The 19779-nt window shown below is 34.9% G+C and overlaps 2 protein-coding genes across 2 annotated transcripts in view; both read right to left on the bottom strand.

The window, feature by feature from the left end:
* Positions 1–8092, bottom strand: part of LOC134853433 (uncharacterized) — a 31213-nt gene extending 23121 nt beyond the window's left edge. The window contains exons 1-2 of the mRNA XM_063869431.1: positions 7901–8092; positions 7516–7749 (exon numbers count right to left, since the gene is read on the bottom strand). The gene's annotated coding sequence lies outside the window, so the exon portion shown is untranslated. The remainder of the gene's footprint in view (positions 1–7515; positions 7750–7900) is intronic.
* A 2511-nt stretch (positions 8093–10603) lies between these two features.
* On the bottom strand, positions 10604–19326 carry LOC134853253 (inner nuclear membrane protein Man1-like). Its single transcript, XM_063869226.1, has 6 exons — positions 19060–19326; positions 16040–16492; positions 14247–15022; positions 13706–14010; positions 13114–13334; positions 10604–11345 (listed from the first exon to the last, which is right to left on the bottom strand). The coding sequence occupies exons 1-6, from the start codon at positions 19310–19312 to the stop codon at positions 10927–10929; spliced, it is 2427 nt and encodes an 808-aa protein (XP_063725296.1). The 5' UTR covers positions 19313–19326; the 3' UTR covers positions 10604–10926.
* Between the last annotated feature and the right edge of the window lie 453 nt (positions 19327–19779).

The raw sequence follows: 19779 nt of genomic DNA on the forward strand, positions 1-19779 counted from the left end.
CTCAGGTTCTTTGTTATTTTATTATGGTATCCTATGACGTGGGAGACTTTAGAACGAGGTATCTGGGATCTTCTCGTTTGGGATCTTAAGGTAAGGGATCTTTTGTTATGTAACCGTACAGATACTAAAGGTATAGAATGTTTTGGACCTCATTTTGCCTTTAATTGCACTTTTGAAAAAAAAGAATCAGAGTCATCTAGTGTGCTTTAGAATACCATAAGTATAACTGTTTTAGTGACCGATTGACGTCAAGAAAAAAAAGCGGCCGAATGGTTTCACTTCATTCATTTTAATTTCCTTGACAAATTTTTCAAATGAAGCAATTATACGAAACAACAAAAATCAAGTTGGCCTACAGTTTTGGAGCTTGATTGTCTATAAAATCTACTGCTGCATTTTGTTCTTTTGAAAAACTTAGAGCTTGATTGACTAAAAAATCCAATCATGCATTTTGCACTAATTAAAGAATTTCAGTATCTAAAAAAAACAACGAACAAGCAATTTTGGCCTCTAGTTTTCTAAAAAATGTGTATTGTAAAAGATTGTACAAAACTTTGTAAGTTTTCGAAAAGTTTTGTCCTGTTTTGAACCAGCAACCAGATCAAACTTGTTCAAATGGTTAGATCCCTTACCTTAAGATCCCAAATGAGAAGATCCCAGTCAATAAGAATCCATTCCAAAAGATACCTCGTTCTAAAATCGCCCACGACATAAGCTACCATAATAAAATAACAAAAAACCAGAGAATTGAAAATAAAGCGGTTAATCGATCAAAGCAAAAACAAAGCGTCGGTTAAAATCAAAGAAACGGCAAAATTTTTGCTGCACAAATTTCGAACATAAATGACCTTGCTAATCACTTGGCCTTTAAAATGAAACTCAAACTTCAAAACAGATTAGACTATAATTGAACTTGAAAAGGATTTCCAATTAATCAAAACCAACTTTGCCAAAAATGGCTTGATTTTCCAGACCACTCAAGTCGGTACAAAATTGAAATTGAGTTTTTAAAAAATTCTAAAGCTTCGAAATCATTTTCATTACGATTCACTTGCCATTCTATTTGATAAAAAATATCAATTCTCAATTTTGACGAACTTTTTTCGCTAGACGCAATTTTCAAAGGGCCCTCAGGCCCCTACTCTAACCTAGCGTCCCGTAAATAAGAGCAATTGCTCTGGGATCAACTTGCTAGAGACATCAATTTCGAATGCGAGTCGTAGTATTGCGTTTCGGCGTTCTCTGGGAGGGTGTAAGGAGACGTCTATAAAAGATGATCAAACAAATTTAAATTTAGGAAAAATTAGGCAAAAAACTAAAACAAAATTTAATAGGATAAATGGGCAAGTGAACGGATATAAGACAAAAAGTTAGAGTCTGTGTATGAACTTGTTATCTGTTGAACTTTGTCATTCAGATCACGGTACTTCTTTGAGATTGTTTTGTAAAATATCCAGTTTGGTTGCCACACTGCATTTTTCCTCAATGACTAGGTCGAACCCGATTTCCACTTTTGACTCCGGCCCAAAACTAAGCGCAGGAATCATATTCAGCGCTAAGACTAGCTCGCTGTTTGATTCGTACGTCTTTTTAAGGCCCAATTCGGATATTTTTCGCATAAAGCTCTGACAGAGGTGAAAATTGCATCCCTTAATGTCAGTTTCGTAATCAGAGGTAGAAGCACTCAGAGCCGCAATTTCAAAGTCCATCAAAATTCTTTCCGGGGTTATGTCACCGATAAGCGATTTGAGTGCGGTTAGGACTTTGTTATAGGTTGATAAGCGCTTATTGCTAAGCAGAGCGTAGACGCAAGGTGGATAAAACCCGCCAATCTGGATGTGTACAGTGTACAGCTGGTAAAACTGACTGGGGCAAAATTTGAAAGTACCGTCTACAATCCAGGTTTTGTTGTACAAATTAAGTGCATTGAGGTTCGGAACGCAAAATTAATATGCGTTCCGAACCGCAAAATTAATATGCGTTCCGAACCTCAAAATATGCGTTCCGAACCTTAATATGCGTTCGGAACGCAAAATTAATATGCGTTCCGAACCTCAGATACGGAACGCAAAATTAATATGCGTTCCGTATCTTGTTTTCCGCTATCAAAAAAAACAAAATTGCTTAAAACGATCGGGTATTTCGAAATGACGGTCATCTGTGGCAAAAGTGGGCAGGGATGTCGTTTGTTTACTTCTGTTTGAAGTTCGTGTTAGCGCCGACCGGGAGGGCAAAGACAGTTGGGTTGCTTTTTCGTCCTGCACCAATTGCAAACTAGCTGCGATTATCTGGCTGCTTACTGGATTTAATTGATTCCTAACTGTCTCCTTCATTTTTTGAACTGGTTGCCGAGCTTCTGAGCGTCCTGCGTTGAGCTCATGACTATGCTCGTTGCTCTGTGAGATTATATTGCACCCACAAATGATTAAAGTTTTCGGGCATTTATACGATCTCCATTTGCTGCAACGCCAGTGGGTCGTTGTCTTCGTATCGCGTTTCTTTTGAAATTCATGGCCATCAAGAATAATCAGAGTTTGCCCTTTTTTTGAGGTTCCCCAAGTAAAAGAATTCATTTTGACTTATCAACGAGTTAAAGAGGGAGATAATGAATGCAGAGTGTATACATTTTCAATTAAGTTGTTCTTATTCAATGCCATATTAACACTAAATTAAACACATGTTGGCACTATGTTAATCCCAAAAATGAGTCCGGTTTAAATTAAGTTATCTTAAATTTGCATTGTTTTTAGCGCGAACCTAATTGAGATATCATTACTCTAGATTTATTTCTGCTTACACTTTGATCATGATTTTTGTTCATAATTCATGGGATCTTTTAATTGGCATGGTATGGGCAATTTTTATACAAGGAATCTTTTGGTATGGTATTTTTTGTCATGGGAGCTTTTGGTATGGTATCTTTTGTCCTGAAACCATCTGTACAGTTTACTCAACAACAAACTAAAATCAATTTAGTGACCACGAAAAGTATGTCCTTTTAACGAGAATTACTTTGTTGATTGATAAAATAATTTCGCTCTACAAACGTAACCAACATTTATTTAAAATACAATTTGATCGAATTAAATTGTTTTTGCTTGGAAATATTACTTAACAAAATAAATCAGTAATTTAATAAAATGACATCCTGTGGTTCCTTACTGTCTGAGATTAGAAAAGAAACCATCATTTATACCTGGTTCAGATATGGTTAGCATCATTACGAAGCCAAAATTTGCACTGAACAAGCGCAGAATTTTGTATCTGTATGTTCCTGGATTCCAGAGACAAGTCTTTAAGCATGTTAAAATTTTGTCGGAATGACTAAAAAGAATCAAAGAACAGAACGGAGCGTCCTTGTTGCGGAATCCAGTTCACGAAATGCACAATTTGGCAACGTATTGATTATTTTTATAAGGTTTGGTAATTAAGTTTTAACATTTTTATTTTAATTGAGAGCAAACTTACTTTGATGTCAAAAAACGTGAATTTTTTTATGGAAAATTTGCGATTTTTTTGTTAGTTTCGTGATCACATTAGTAATTTTTAGATGGTTTCTGCAAATTTTATGTTGGTTTCTTTTAAGCATTTTTTACTCTCGGTCAGACAGTGAGTTAGTTAGAAAACAGTCACATTTATAAGTATTTTAATGCAAACAGCACGAATTTACAGCGAAAACTGATTTGATGAGCAAAAAACCTTGAATGAAACAATAATTCTTTCCTTTTTTTTCAAATCATGATGGTAACCAATAGAAAAAATAGGATAAAGTTCAGCAATTCTAAATTAACGTTTTTTTTTCAGTCAGATAACTGAGTCACTTTTTTGTCCTTTTTTAAATTTGCTAGTGTTTTCTTTTGCTTTATTTTGAAACAAAAAAGTGAGAATGGTTTTTTCGAATAAACAAAATCTCACACGCACATCAGCAACTAATTGGAATTTTGGCATGTTACTAAAGATGTGAATATGAAAAAGTTACAATGTAAGGTATTGCTTTAAAGGTACCTTTGTTTTATTCGAAATTTGTTTTTTGAATTCATCCTAAACATCTACGTTTGAGAGAGTTTTTCTCGCAGAAAACTATCTTTCAAAAGTTTCAAACGCGCGCCTTTAATTTTAAAAAAAAATGGGATTTTCTCATTATTTTGAAGCCGAAATCTTTTTCTTTAAATAACAATTTTTGGTAAGTTTTCTTTTCTTGATTTTTTCGTATTTCCAAATTAAAACAATGGCTTTCTATGCTCCCTTAAATTAAATTCTGGTAAACTTTTTTTGTGGTAATTTCGAGTCGGTTCAGATTGAGTTTAATATTATTTACAAGTTTCTATTTTATTACTTCATCGTTCCCTTTTTTGCCAGATATACTAAATCCTATTAAAACTCATAAAATTAGATAATTTTGCATTGTCTCTTCAACTCCTTCAACTGCTAATTAATGCACATTGTTCAAGTTTGTTTTGAAATAGAACATGTAATTTTAGATTTAACTCACTCATTTAATTTTAACTTAACACATTCCTGCTAGTTTTGAAATTAAAAAGATTAAATTCCTTTTGCATATTGTTGATTTGCAGTTGGTTGGGTTTTCTGTAAAACCTAATTTGCAGGTTGAAAAACTATAGAGTGAGCTGAGGATGTCTTTAGAAGTGCTTTCTGCCAATCAAAAAATGGATAACAACTTCAATCAAAGTATTTTCCAGCATACTCCTTGGTTAAGTTGGACCATTGTTAAGATTAAGAGCAAAATGTTCAAAACATTTCTGTAAAAATACTTGCTTAGAAAGATTTTTCTTTGCTTATGTTTTATTATTCCTCTCACTAACACCTCACCAAAGTGTTTAGGTAACCATTTTGTTTCACTGGTTTGGAATAAAAAACACAAAAGTCACCGCCCGCATCCAGTTTCAAGCGTTAATAATCAATTTAAAAAAGATTTTAGTACCATTTTTACAAAACATGAGAAAAAATTATTTTCAATCAATTATTAATCGATTATAATTTCTCTCTTTGAAATCAAATATAATCAACTATAAGACATTAAAATCTATTATAATCGATTAGTTTTATCTGAATTTTTAATTTATTTGTTTTGCAGAAAAAATCCAATATAATCAACTAAAGTTGTTTATAATCCCTTTTGCTTGCTCATTTTGTCTTCGACTTTCGGACAGAATTGCTTATATTTTACGCTTTTTGTAGACGATGGTTTATGTGAAAAATGGGAAATTTTTAAACAGCTTTCAAATCAATTCATTTTTATAACGTTTTGTTTTCTTTTCTTCTTGATTGTAGTTGTTTGATTATGCACATTTTAAATTTTTTTACTACAAAAAGTCTGCACACTGCTTTAGTTTAATGATTTATATAGAAAACTTAACTTTCACTTATCCCGGGATTCTTTCAACTAAAATGAAGTGGTCTCTATGAAACTTTTGTTTCGCGGTAAGACTTTGTGTTCAGGTGAATCAAAGAGTGACAAGACATCTCTTTTTCAGAGACTTTTGATACAAAAAAGGATCAGACTCTGTTAAAATAATTTATAATTGATTATAAGAGAATATAAGAGATAATAAGAGATAAAAAGAGAGTTTCGGAAAACTATAATCAATTATAATTGGTTATAATTTATTATTATGTCACATAAAAAATATCAATATAATGGATTATAAGTAGTTTTCTAGCATCTAATTTTGGCGCTTATATTTATTTCATAATATTGATGAAAGTACAATTACAATTGTCATATAATCGATTATTTTTTCTTTTTACTGAGTGCGGGTGGCGTTATTTCATAATTTTTCACGTTTTTTTTTTTCAATTTTCTTTAACGACACTTCAGAATCAAACAATCAAAATCTGAAACTGGCTTCCCCTTTGGGTTGGTATCAACTACTTTTCTTGGTATCAAATAAATGGGACACAATGGGATCAAACAAATGTGTTCAAATAATTTTTCCAAAAGATCTAGCTTTCGAGCAATTAACCTTCGTAGTACAATTCTTCAGCCTGTGAGAACATTTGATGTTTCTGTTTTTTTACTCCGATAGTTCGAAAATTTTAACCAATTTTTTTTTAATTTTTTTTTTCAAAATTTTTACATTTTACACTTACAAGAATGGAAACTTTGTCATCTTCCTCTAATACAAAGTTGTTTTTCGTAACTATGAACATTTAACAAGTAATCACCTGAAAACTTGGTATGCCTGGCCAAATGTTTGCTTGACTTTTTTTGGTCGAGTTTTTCTTATGTAAGTTTGAATTACTCGGTCTCGTTTCAATTAAAACAAGTCGTCCTTTGAGCTCAGAAACTGACTTTTTGCGAATACTTTGTGCCTGTTTTCTAAAAAAAAAAGCTTGATTGATTTTATAAAATGAATGATTGGCATTAATTCAAAGTGTTTGATGGTTAAAATGTACAATGAAGGTAGAACAATGTAGGGAGGGCCACAAAAAAAATTCACTTTATAAAGACTTCAAAAACACATTTTCGATAGGATGAGTGAGTGTTTTACAATACAGTGGTTGTTTTGTTCAATTGCTTCAAACAGTCACTAATCGCAATCCTAACTAATTAGATTCACTACGAGGTCAAACTGTGCATTCTAAGCGGAATCCGCGACAGGCCAAAATCAGATTTGTCGGGGAATTTGCAACATTGCTACTTTTCTTTGTTTTTCTATGATGTTTTAGATTCCACAAACAAATACTTAAAACCTTGTACCACTCAAAAACGCAAAATCACTCCAAAATAGGCGAGTTTGCGGAAACCGCAACTGTATTTGCGAAGTCCAGAACTGTTTGAGGAATCCACAAACAAATAATAAGACATTTGTATCGTTAAATTGAGCTGTTGCTGAATCCACAAAGTAGAAACCGCAATTTGTAAGAGAAATCCGCAAATTTTAAGTGGGATCCGCGTTTTGCTTGAAGACGATTATCTTGTTTTATTGCTTGATACAAGAAAATAAAAAAAATTCTTTAGTTTTTTTTTTATTTTTTGAAAGTTTAAGGCACAAAAACTAAGACTGATTTTTACTCACACGCAGTTTCTTGTACCCACATCGCATATCTGAGTAAGCCTCAAAATCCTTGATTGCCGAAGTTTGATTTATTTAAAACGGGTAACTCTTGGTCTATGAAAAGAAAACTGATCAATTTCCAGGTAAAAATAGTCCAAATTTTCCTTGAAAACAGGCGTTTAATTTAAAAAAAAAACATGTATTACTGTTTAAGATTAACAAGTAGTCTTTTTGATGCTTACACCTGCTTGTGTTGGCAATTCGTAATACTCAATCCGTTTCTGGACAACTTTCAGAATATCTTGTTAATTTCGGTTTTTCTTAGTTATTCTGTACAATTTCTATTCCAGGTTAAAAAGTTAACCAATAGCGCGCAAGAGATGACTTTCAATTGGCGTTTTAAAAGTTGCAGAAGTTTTATCTAATTAGCGAATGACTTATTTTAGTTAGGCTTGAGTTCGTGAAACTCAACTACACAAAAACCGAGATGACTCACCTGAGGTGGTTTAGAAGACTAATGGTGGTCTGCGTGGAATAAGGCAGGTAGTTTTAATTTCTTATAACAAGTTACTAGAAATTTCATGAATCGATTGCAGTTTATAAAAGCCTGTGGCACAATAATGAAATGAAAAATCAGAAGAAACACATATTAAGTTGGCTTTGGTTTGCTGTTGGGAATCCGAAAAAATCCTGCTCATACGATATTGTTCACCCGGGTTGACCAAAAATGCTAGTCATGCAATTTCCATATATGAAAAAATGCTAGACATACACTTTCCATGCAATTCCAAACGTACAGAAAATTGCATGAAAGGTCTATGATTAGTATTTATTCATATATGGAATTGTATGATTAGCATTTTTGGTCTATGGAGGTCAACCCGGGCAGTCTTGGCAACTCTGATTTTATTCAAAAAAATGTGGTAGTTTTTGTTTCGTTTCAACAGCGTTTCGTTTCACAACGTTTCAAAATGATGAATATGATTGTTTTGATTTAACCACACTAATGCTATTTAGATAAGAAACATTTTCATACCTTTAATAACAAATTTGTTTTTGATGGACCAAAAAGAAGTTTTAATGCAATAAGTGTGCGTGCTTTTTAATATAACTAATATGCGTGCAAAGTTATAACCAAACCAATGCTTTAAAGAGAAGAAACATTTTTATACCTTCTATAGAACTTGCTTTTCAGTGCCATACGTGGTTTCAGATTAGTTTATTGAGTATTTTAAAAATATGCGTTCATATCAAAAGCTTTGACTTGAAAACTTGTCATCAGTTTGAGCAAGCTCCACTGAACTTGGGCTTTATGATTTGAACCAGGTGCGCAACTAAGTCTTTCTAGAGGAGGTGAAATTCCAAATACTTAAATTCGGAAAAAAAATTATTCTTTATAAATTCAATTTTTGTTGTGCTTCAGAATCCAACTGCCTTTTATAGGTTCGGAGTCTGACGTCCCTGCATCTTCCCCACAATTATTTTTTTGAAAAAGAACCAGCTACCAAAAAAAGCCTTGAAAATAATGAAATGAGCCTTGAAAAAAAGTATGCTACGCTCCAGAATCGAACCGCTGAACTATAGATTGGAAGTCGAACAACCTCGCAACTACAATACTTTATCCCGCATATGAAATTTCTCAAACTGATTAAAATTTAACTCAGTGCACGATTTTGCAAAAAAGCATGCATAACTATAGAAAAAAAACATAGCCAACAGACAGTTGGAAAAGAGTCAATGAACGCAAGGAAACATGAAACTGACATTTTGAAATAATAACCTCAGCTTTCGAACTTTCAAGAAAAACCTGTAGTCTTAGAATTTTTTGAATTCCAAGGACAGTTTAATATTGCCATTTTTTAAAATTAACTTTTTGATAAAAAATTAATTTTATCAAAAAATACCATTTTTTGAGTAAAAAAAATTAAGAGAACTGGATCCACAGTTGAAATTTTTATTCTGCCAGATCTGAAAATTAAAATCTACTTTCAAAACTTAAAGTCAATCACGTTTTTCATGTCAATTTTTCCTTTTGCTACCCAAAAGTGGATTTTTCCTCTTTTAACAAAGAAAATGAGCTGAACTTGAAAAACAATCAAAATTCAACCCGCGAAGAAACTAACTTGAAAAATCAGTTCGAAAAAAAATCAGGTCAAATATAAGAGTCTCTACTTCGTTTTTTTGATAGATCATTGACTCGTGAAAAATTATTATAGTAATGGGGGAAAAATTATTATAGTAATGGTGTAATGATTGATGAGACTTTTGATGGAGCATAAAAAAGGGATCATTTGAGCAATCTCTCCCGCATCCCCATTCTTGCGTGGGGAGATATCTCCATAGCTACTTGAAACATATATATAACCACTCGAAAATAGCTTATCATGTGAAATCATGAACCAGATTCTCCGACAAACGTGGAGCAAAATTATCAATATTGAAGCTCAAAAATTACGCTCAGAGTGAAAAAAAAATCAATAAAACTGAGGCACTTACAGCGACTTTTTTCTGTCCTAAATTGAAAAAGATCTATTGCGTACACTAAGATGCAGTGGAGAACAGTTTTTGGTATTCAGATACAAAGCTAGAGCATGAATTATCGTAACTCTCTTTCCTCGATAAGGCAAAGATCGCCCAAACAAAAATTTGCAACAGAAAAATTCTTTTTCTTTCAATTTTTTCTTTTGAAAACTTTTCCCGATACTCTTAAAATTGAATTTCAACCGGTCAATTGATTGCGTGCTATGAAAACATCAATCATCTACATACGTTTGCTGGCATCTTTTTGTAGCATCTTACCGTTTTTGCTTGGGGGTGGAGATAGCTCAATTGGTCATTACGGGGAATATTGCTCAATTGATCCAAAAAACTGCTTTTTTTCTTTTAAGCAGCAAATTTTGAAGCCTGATTGTACATGCAAGCGTTATTTGCTTAATTGAAATCAACTTGAAACAATATGAATATTCAATCCTCTAAAACGTAAACTTGAGCATGAACAAAGTAGTGAAGACTTTTCCCGGTAAAAGAAACAAGAAAATTACACAAATTATTTGCACTCAAACACAAATTATAACATCACATGCGATTCTAACATCGCATGGGCAAAAATAATGTTTTAACAGCTTTAACATTAATTGGATTGCACAATTGAGTATATTCACTCAATACCTTAATAGTTAATGGCATCTGGAATGTTTCCGCCAAAACACTTAATTTGATTGACTTTTCTGTTCAGACTTTTTGGAAATGCATTTTTTCAGCTAAAAAACTGAAAACGTTCATATTCAAATTCTTATCTGCTGGCAACTCTAAGAAAAAAATATACCTTATAGTGACCTAAGTTGATGTGACGTCACATACAAAATGGATTGCATTTTTTTTTAAATCATGAGTTCACACGTCCTTCAATTTGTTCAAATAAATTCATATAAAAATTGCTAAATAAAACAAAAATTTCAACCACCAAAAATGAAAAAAAAAACAAGGCAGGGCTAGGATCAAGATTAGTGAAAATGATTTCGTAAATAATTCATTTTACAAGGCAGCTTTAAAAAAATTGATCAAGTAAAATGTATTTCATACGAACACAAATCAAAGGCACAATATCTCATCAACTTGTAAAGCAGATATTTTTCAACAAAAAACTAATCCGCAAACAGTGTGATTTTAAACACGATAATCGGAATGACAAAACAACACGTTACAAAATAAATGTTCAGCAAACTCTTTCCAAAGATTTTGATGAACTAATTCGATTCGTCAAAAACAGACGAAACTTTTCAGTTTATAGTTTTTGAAATTTATTATACAATCAAGATTTCAGTTTTGATTTATTGTTCGATCGATTTTGAAATCTGGTTGCCCGTTTTTTAGAACAATCTCCTTTGATTTCATTAATTGAACCAGATCACACTTTGTCCATAACAACTGGCTTCAAATAAGGAAATCGCACCAAATACTTGTCCACACTGAGAAACTTAACTTGAACCTTCTCTCCGTTGTACTTCTGTTCGTAAAACAGTCTGTAAATATCTGCAGCTTGTGGTTTATCCTTGCAGCAGATATAGACAGCCAACTCCTCGCTTCTATGGTCACAATCTACACTGTACACTTGGAAATTGTGACGCTGGATTCTCTCAATTACACTTTGCTTTGCGGATTCCAAGCCGACGTTTCCAGTGCTCTCAATTGCCAAGTCTTTCAGTTTTAAGCAGTTGGTAGGCGGAATGATCTCAATGCAGGAGCGTTCGTAGTTCGACCATCCCGATCCTGGACCCAGTCTGATAGACTTCCGACCACGGGAATCAGACCTGGACCGGGCACGACCTGAAATTAGGACGGTTTATCCACAAAGGAAAGGACCAACATACGAGCTCATCAGCTCTTCATGGAGAACTGTTTTTGCCCTCCTGCTTGAAAACTACATTCCATTTTTTCACAGATGTTAACAACGTACAGCATGAAAATAGTCTAGACTGCAACATTAAGAAAATTATTCAAAACGTTACGGTGTGCATAATAATAAAACACAAACATGGCCAATCAACGGTTTACAAAAGTAACACAGGGTTCAACGATAGCTGCTTCTTCCATTTAAAAAAACTTGACTCATGAAATCAAAGTAGATTGTATTCAATGAAACTGATTCATACACAGAAGCGAAAATGTAAAAAATCTTTCAAAATTAATCAGGCTAGTTTTGAAACAAAAACAAGCGCAGACAAAAGAATGTGAAATTAGCATCGGAAGAAACTTTACCAAGCGGTAGCAAAGCCGAATATATCTTAGCAGAAACTCTTTAAGTCGAAAAAAATATCAGAGACTAAGATTATAAAAAAACCCTCGCCCTCAAAATTATATTTGCTCGTCAAATGAAAAAAAAGAGGACACTAAGCCAATATATTATAGGCCAAAACATGTTAAGCCAAAATAAAATATAAAAAATAGAAAAGCCGGAAAAAAACGATTCAGAAAAATTTAAGACTAATGAATAATTATCAAGTCCCCTCAGCCTCAAAACACACAAACTCACATATTTTTTGCTCGTCGAAAAACGCAATATGGGGTCATTAAGCCATTAAGCCGACACAATAAAGGCCGAAACCAATCAAGCCGAAAAAAGGAGAAGAACAAAAAAAAACCAAAAAAAAACTGGTCATGGAAAACTTGACCTATAATTTCTCAAGATTTTAGCCACTTTTGCGATCCAGAGGTGAGCATAAAAACTACGTTTCGAGTGGAACGACTCAACATTAAGTCATTAAGCCGATAAAATGTAAGCCGAAACAATTTGGGCTGAAAAAAAATTTAAGCGAAAAAATACGAAGATCGAAACAGAAGAGCAACTACAATGTAAACTGCGAATAGAAAACAAAATTCTACGATGCGGCAACTAAGCCCACAAAACAAAAGCAGACAAATAATCAGCCGACAATTTTTCTGAAACGGAACATTTAGTTTGAAAAAAAATCAAGTCCAGTCAGATTCAAAACTAAGACTTTTGCCGTCCCAGGAGTATTCATTACCTCCAGACCAAAAGCGCCGGAGACACAAGGAATTTTGAAATGAACTGAACCTATATTTACCATTTCTCTTTTTGACCATTCTGTGAACAAAGTAATTTATGGAAAAAGTCTGGTACCCGATTGCAAGGGTTATCGAAGAATTAAAGACACTTTCATTTACAAGAAAACTAGCTTACAGCACAAGAAAGGTAAGAAATGTGGAAACTAAGCTGAAAACAGACAGGCAGACAACTGATAGGACGATAATTTTTGACCCTAAGTACTTAAGATTTAAAAAAAACAGGTGCTGACCGGATTCGAGCCTAGGCCCTTAGCCGTCAACTATTTTTCGTAACCAGTAGTTAAATTTGAAATTTTAAGAAACTGAGCATGTTTGCTGCCAAATTAAATGATGCACAAATTATTAAGTTATTTTGTTAAATAGTTGTTAACCGAAAAAAAGGTCAAAATTCCAATTTGACAACTCAAATCGCAAGCGTAATAAGGAAACTATAATATCTACGCTCCTTTCCATTAAAAATTTTCTCATAAAACTAGAATATTTCTTTTATTCGCCAGCTCTTAATCACCTTGACTTTCAAGAGATGACCCAGATCCATTGTGTGTATCTCTAGATAGAGGTCTGGCTGTATGGCGAACAGGTGAGTCGCGAAGGATTCCAGCACGACTGCCCGGGTCAATTGACTCTGGCTCCGAGTTAGATGTGCCAGTGGTTGTTGCAGATGATGTCTGTGTGATTCTTTCTGCACTTGGGGACCGGGAACGGTCGATGCATTTGGCCTTGAAGCTCCTAAAAATTTGAGGCATTATTCTGTAAACTTAAGTCGGGACAATTTGAAGATCATTTGAGAGGCAATTATTAAGTAACGAAAGTAAAACATTGATCAAAAAAATTCAAAAAAAAACTTGATCGAGCTACTTATTACACTACTTTGAAGTTAAACCAACATCTTTCAAAAGTTATACTTACTACATAAAACAAAAAATTGAATCCATAATATGTTGCTTGACCTAATCCATGTCCTAATTGGCAATTCTGCGACATTAAAATAACTTCAGAGTAAAAAAAAAACACTGCGCTTCTGTAGCGACCAAACTAAGATTGAAACAACTTTAAAACTATCCACGAAAACTCATCGCAGCAAGGCTATCATTACTTGCCTCTGTTTGCTAGTACTGTGGTATGACGTCAGCCCCCCTTCCCCCATGGCCACCCACCGCCACACCAAGTGCTCCTCCCCCTTTATGATCTGGTTTTCAGTCCTCAGGCGACTCTCCCTCTTCCCCAGCTGGATCACCGCCCTCTCCCACCTCCTAAGACCCCTCCCCCCTATTTGACCCATACTAACTCCAGCAGATCTTGTGGGGGAGAGAGGTGTCAGTTTCATGCTGTGGTTTGAGGAGGAAGAAGAGAGGAGACTGTCTCTGACGTGGGCGATTGGGATGTAGGGCGGGTTCTTTTGGGCCTAAAAGTGAACACCATCCATGACTTAAAAATTGACTTAAGATAACTCGAAATCAACTGATTTATGTCTTGTGTATTCAATTTATCTTCGGTACATTTTCAGAAATATCATCGATTGCAAAACTAGTGAAGATGAATATACGAAAGAGGCTCCAATAAGATCCTGGTTTATTAGGTTGCTCAATTATAATTTAATTCAATTCCAGGGCATCAATTTTTATCAAATAAAAATCTTACTTGAGCTTTGACAATATCCAGGATTCCATTCACCAACTCATCAATAATCTTCGACTCTTTCTGGCTTTCATTCAAGTACACTTTTACCGTAATCAGCAGCCCAATGAGTCCGAAAATACCAAGAAGCAGATACATCAAAGCTGACGTCACAGCTGCAAAAGACTGACGCACACGGCATGAAAGGGACTTGACCGGAACCGAACTTTGCACTTTTGAAGCTCTTCTCAATTCTTCCGAATTTTCAATTAAGTCCTCTGAATCGTCTAAGATTTTGAACGTCAGCTTGTCCTTTTCTTTTTCGAGGCCAAACTTTAACACCGAAATCGGATCTGGATCGAAAGTCATGTCTATGATTCTCAAAAATGGGCTGTTGTTGTATCCACATTGGAAGTTTCCATTAACAACTGCAGCCATTTTCGCTATAGTTTTCAGTCTGTCTTCCACTTTGGTAAACGTGGCGCAATGCTCGCCAACGCACGGTCGATTGAAATAAACAACACCGCTTACAAACACTAAAATCAACACAATGCAAAACATATTCAACACACGCGACCACGTAAAAAACCCTCGACTTTTGGCATGACTTTTCTTCGCTGAAGAGACCTGGTTCTGAACTGGTTTCTGAGGTTGAGTTTTGGTTTTTGATAAGATACTTGTGAGAGACGAGGTTTCTTGATGGTGTCGCGAGGTCTGATTCCGTCCCTGATGTCTCGGAGATTCAGCTGAGATCACTGTACTTCGCCTTGGGTGACAATTCACATCATTGATGTATGATTCTGAACACAATTTTTATATATTCGATTAGTCGATTTGAAACATAGCTAACAGACAATTGGAAAACAGTCAATGAACGCAAGAAAGCAAAAAAAAGTTACGGACTTGTTGTGAAAAAATCTCATTTCGATTTTCTCAGAAAAAGTTAGATGGCCTTGAAGCTCTTTGAAATTCTAGAACAATTTATGAAAGGCCCTTTTTGATCAAAATTCACCCAATTTGAGACACAGAGGCGAAGCTTAGCTTCGCCCACACTTGCGAGAAAACGACAAAAAGCAGCTCTATAAAGAGCAATAAATAAATTAGAAATATTCCTCGAATTAGAAATAACCCTTCGAACCTGCGATCTAGAGATTAAGAGTCTCGCACCCTAGCCACTTAACAGTTACCATTAATTACTCAATCACAAATAAAGCAGAGAACAGATTCTATACAATTTCACTGAAATTTCCAAATAAGTTAACTTTTATTTGCAAGTTAGGTTATAAAAAAAGAAGATTCGTAATAACACACTAAGCTGATTACAAGTGTAAAAACTGGATCAAAAAAAAATTTATTTCGCTGGGAAATCTGAAAATTAAATTCCACTTTCGAAAGTAGAAGTCAATCACGTTTTTCGTGACCTTTACACTTTTGCTGTTCGATAGTGGAGATTACCTTCCTTTTATTAAAAGATATATAATGAAAAAAAAATTGAGCCTGAATAAATTTTAAGACTTTTCCTGAAAACAAAACTGAAAATCATCGCGACCTACATATGAGTCTGGACTTTGTTCATCGACTATTAAACATTTGAAGCAAAAATTATACTACAAGGTAATTTCGGTTTTAATATTTTTCATAGCAATATTTAAGCTTCAGTTAGAAATTTTTGAAAATTCGAATCATTTTATAACATCCCTCACAACTTCGTGCTTCAAATGAAAAAACCGAATCTTTTTGCATCATTTTGGTATTTGGGAACATTTCGAATAATTACCCGAAAATAAATGTGTATCAATAATCAGACTATTACTCACGATTTGCGTATCCAGAGGGCACTGGTACATTATTCTGAGCTGAATAAATTCTCCGCTGTCTGACATTCAGATGTTTAGTTTGTGCTTCTGCAAGAGAATCTCGTGGTTGTCGATTGATCTCTATTTGCCGACTTGTTGTCGAAGCACGCGGACTTGCTCTTCCGACAGAGCTCGGGTACAACGGGACACCCTCCGAACTCGTCTGCGACTCTTCGGAGGGTTCTTCGAACGCTGTTTCGTCCAAGTGGTAACTCGTGTTCGCTCCGAATGACCTTCGACTTCGGTTATGCTCACTACTTGTAGCTGCAGCCGAGGAATAAGGCGCCAAGAGAGGCTCTGCCGTTTCGTCCAAATTATAACTTGTGTTTGTTTCGACTGTTTGGAGTTGACGCCTCGAGCTACGCCGAGATCGTGATGGGCTCCGATCAATGTCGGAATCCGAAAACTCTGGAGCTGAATCAAACACAAAAAAACTGATAATGAAAAAACCAATTAGAAGAGGCCTTTCCGTTATGTGACTTTGAGTGAACAACATGGATTGGGCCATGCCAACGCTAGATAAAGGCATCACAAAACAATATTTAACTATTTATTTATTCTAGTTGAAAGCCTTTTACAACTTTATCTACAAGTGACGCTTTAGTCTCTGGAAATCTTTCTCAATGACAGCATCTATATAACTCTGCAAATTTCAATGTTTAACAATTTCAACGCTCCTTTAATTCCAGAAAAAAAAAACAACGAGCCAGATCAAATGACACTGAAAACATAAGCGATGTTAGAAACAACACGATGCCAAAAAAATGTTTTAAGAAATTATAAATCAGCACTGAAAACTCACGGAAGCCACAGTTCCTCAGATTGGATAGCTACGAATAGATGATGATGTTTACGCATTATAACCAGATATTTATCTATATGCAATTTTTTTGGCTTTTCTCCTCAAGCAACGAGCACGGATCATGCTCAAGGCGCACCATGATGCGTACTCCTTGCTTGCGGGCAAGACAAACATAACCCAACTAAGAGAAATAGCCAAAAACATTGAATGTAGTTCTTAATCAGGGACGCGACAGCAGTTCTCCATGAAGAGCTGAACAACTCGTATGTTGGTCCTTTCTCTTGTGGATAAATCGTCTGAATCTAATCTTAATCCTTTGTCTTTTTCCTGTGAAAACCTAGCCGCTTACAATTCTTGAAGTCAAAAGCCGCATTGTAACCAATCACCTATGCATACTACCAGACGTAGAAACAACATGAGAAAAAAATTCCAACTTTGCTTACGCCAGAAATGTAGAGTTGAATACGCAATCCAAAGCTTACAAAAAGAATTCGAGGTTCAGATTAAATTTACCATATTGCTGCATAGAATGATTTCAGATCTGGAACAAAAAAAAAACTTTCTAAAAATGCAGGAACCTTTTGTCCAGCACTAAATAACACGCAGTCAATTTCATAGAAACAACCTTTAAACTTGTAAACAGCACAACCTTGAGCTTGACAGGACGTACATTATGCGAGAATTCTTGAGCAAGGACCATGTAGTGGGTACCAATCATTCCACTCATCAAGGGCTTAATGAGATGACTCTCAAAATGAGGTCGCTCAATGGTCAACCTAAATCAGATGTCGCCCACAAATGGGACGCGCATGAAAATCTAAAGAGGCTTGGTGCAATCCAGGGAACGCACGGAAGGAAACGCTTTATCGCTTTATTATTAATGAGATGGTATTAAAATTTAGTCAGTGCATAATTTTCAAGGGAAGGGTACTTTGAAAAGCTCGCTGGCAGATATTCTTGTTCTTTTTTCGGTTGACACGCTTTCCTTTTAATAGCCCCGGGGCTAGCGGCCACCATTCAACCTTGGGCCTTTTTCCGTGGAGTAGAGAGATGTCATCTAATTTACCACCGCAGGTCCTAAGGAGGCGGATGACACTCGGACCCGTCCAACTGTTATCGAAGCAGGATTCGAATCAACGACATTAGTCGTAAAGGCCGCGCACTCTTTCAGTTGGCGCTAGACTAATTCTGCTTCCAAGCAATGAAATCCAAAAAATCTAGCAAGGGAAGCGAGTTCTTGTGCATGTAGTGAAAATGTTCCTGGAAAACTTATTTGTGCACTGAAATTTGAAAGTTCGAAATTTCAAAAGTTTTCCATTTTTTACAATAACGAGAGACATTGAATAATAAACAATCAAAAAATCACCGAATAAACAGAGTCTGAAACTTCAACCGGAAAATCAGGGTTGTCATGTTATTAACAGACCTATATTTAAAATGTTATTAACGCATCTTTTTCAAAATTCGAGCTTTCAATCAAATGCAGTCGTTTTCTCGAATTTCATCGAAAGAATTGCTCGATTATCTATCTACACTGCCCAATGCTATCTCCTCCATTGCTGGATTGGAGCGGTGTTTCTCAACTTTTGGACTTACTTATGGAAAACTCCCAAGGTCTTTGGGCGTCGAGAAAGCTGGAAAGCTGGCTTTTCTTTTTAAACAACTCAATCAGTAATTTTTACATTCAACTTTGTTTTTAACGTGTTTTTAATATATAATTAACATGTAAAATACATTTTAGAGAACAAATTGACAGCCCTGCTGAAAACTAAGTTGAATCGCTCGAAATTCGTTGTTTCGAAAATATATTACAGATCTTCTGGTGTTGCAGATTATTCTACCCCAAGAAATCACATTAGAACATACAAAAATAATTGAACATTCACTTTTCTGAGAGCCATAACTCTTTGAAAGAAAATTTGGTTAAACTCATTTATACATGGGCGCTTCTCTCGTCCTTTTCTTTTGACTAAACCCAAAATCTCACATTTAGGAGGATAGTTTTTGAGAAAAGTCAAAAATTTTCTAAGAAACGGTTTATGGTTTAAAAAACACTTCCGATATTCATAGCTTTTTTCTAGTTAAGGCTGTGGTCACTTATGCAAAACAATAGACACGTAAGCCCTAAATAAGTGAGAAACCATTTGGTTATAGCATTTAATGAAAACAGTTTTCTAACCTTTAGATATTGCGATGTTAGCGAACGAGCTTCTAGCCGGTGGCCGTCCTCTTTTTGGGGATTTTGATGCTTTGTTTGTTTTGGCATTAGCTTCTTTCTCTTTTTTGAATTGTCTCGCTAAGTGATGGTTTAATTTCTTCTCCAAAATCTGCCGGTTCTTTGCTGTCACTGCCTTGTAATTTGTGTCTCCGAATTCTCGCAACTGCTGTAACAACTGGTCATCAGTTAGTTCTTGTGTACCACCAAAATCCATGGAACATCTGAAATAATGCTTGATAAAACAGACTTTCATCGAATCTTAAAAGGATCTCTTTGTAAAGAATAACAACCCCTACCGAAAACACAAATAAACTAGGTGATGCATGTGGTTCACAAAATTCAGGGGCATCCAACATGAAGATTCTATTCACGAAGAGACGAAAGTATGAAACCATTGAAACATCAGTAGCCGACGTCTCTATAAAAAACAGCAAGCACACAAAACGTTCTGTTCAGTCAACTTTACCAAAAATAAACTTTAAAATGGTGAAAAAAATAACTAATTTTTTCTGGCGTTTCTGTCCGCCTGCTAAAGAAACAAAAACTTCCCATCTAGATTATGCAGCAGTTTTTCTACAACAAATGAAGGCTGCTTCCAGGATGTCTTTAAAAAAACAGTTCTAAAACGTACGTTTTTGAGATTCAAAATAAGTCATTTACCGCACTGAGTGAAAACAAGTC

Source organism: Symsagittifera roscoffensis, chromosome 8 (genome assembly GCF_963678635.1).
Source record: "Symsagittifera roscoffensis chromosome 8, txSymRosc1.1, whole genome shotgun sequence".
Lineage (NCBI taxonomy): Eukaryota > Metazoa > Xenacoelomorpha > Acoela > Convolutidae > Symsagittifera > Symsagittifera roscoffensis.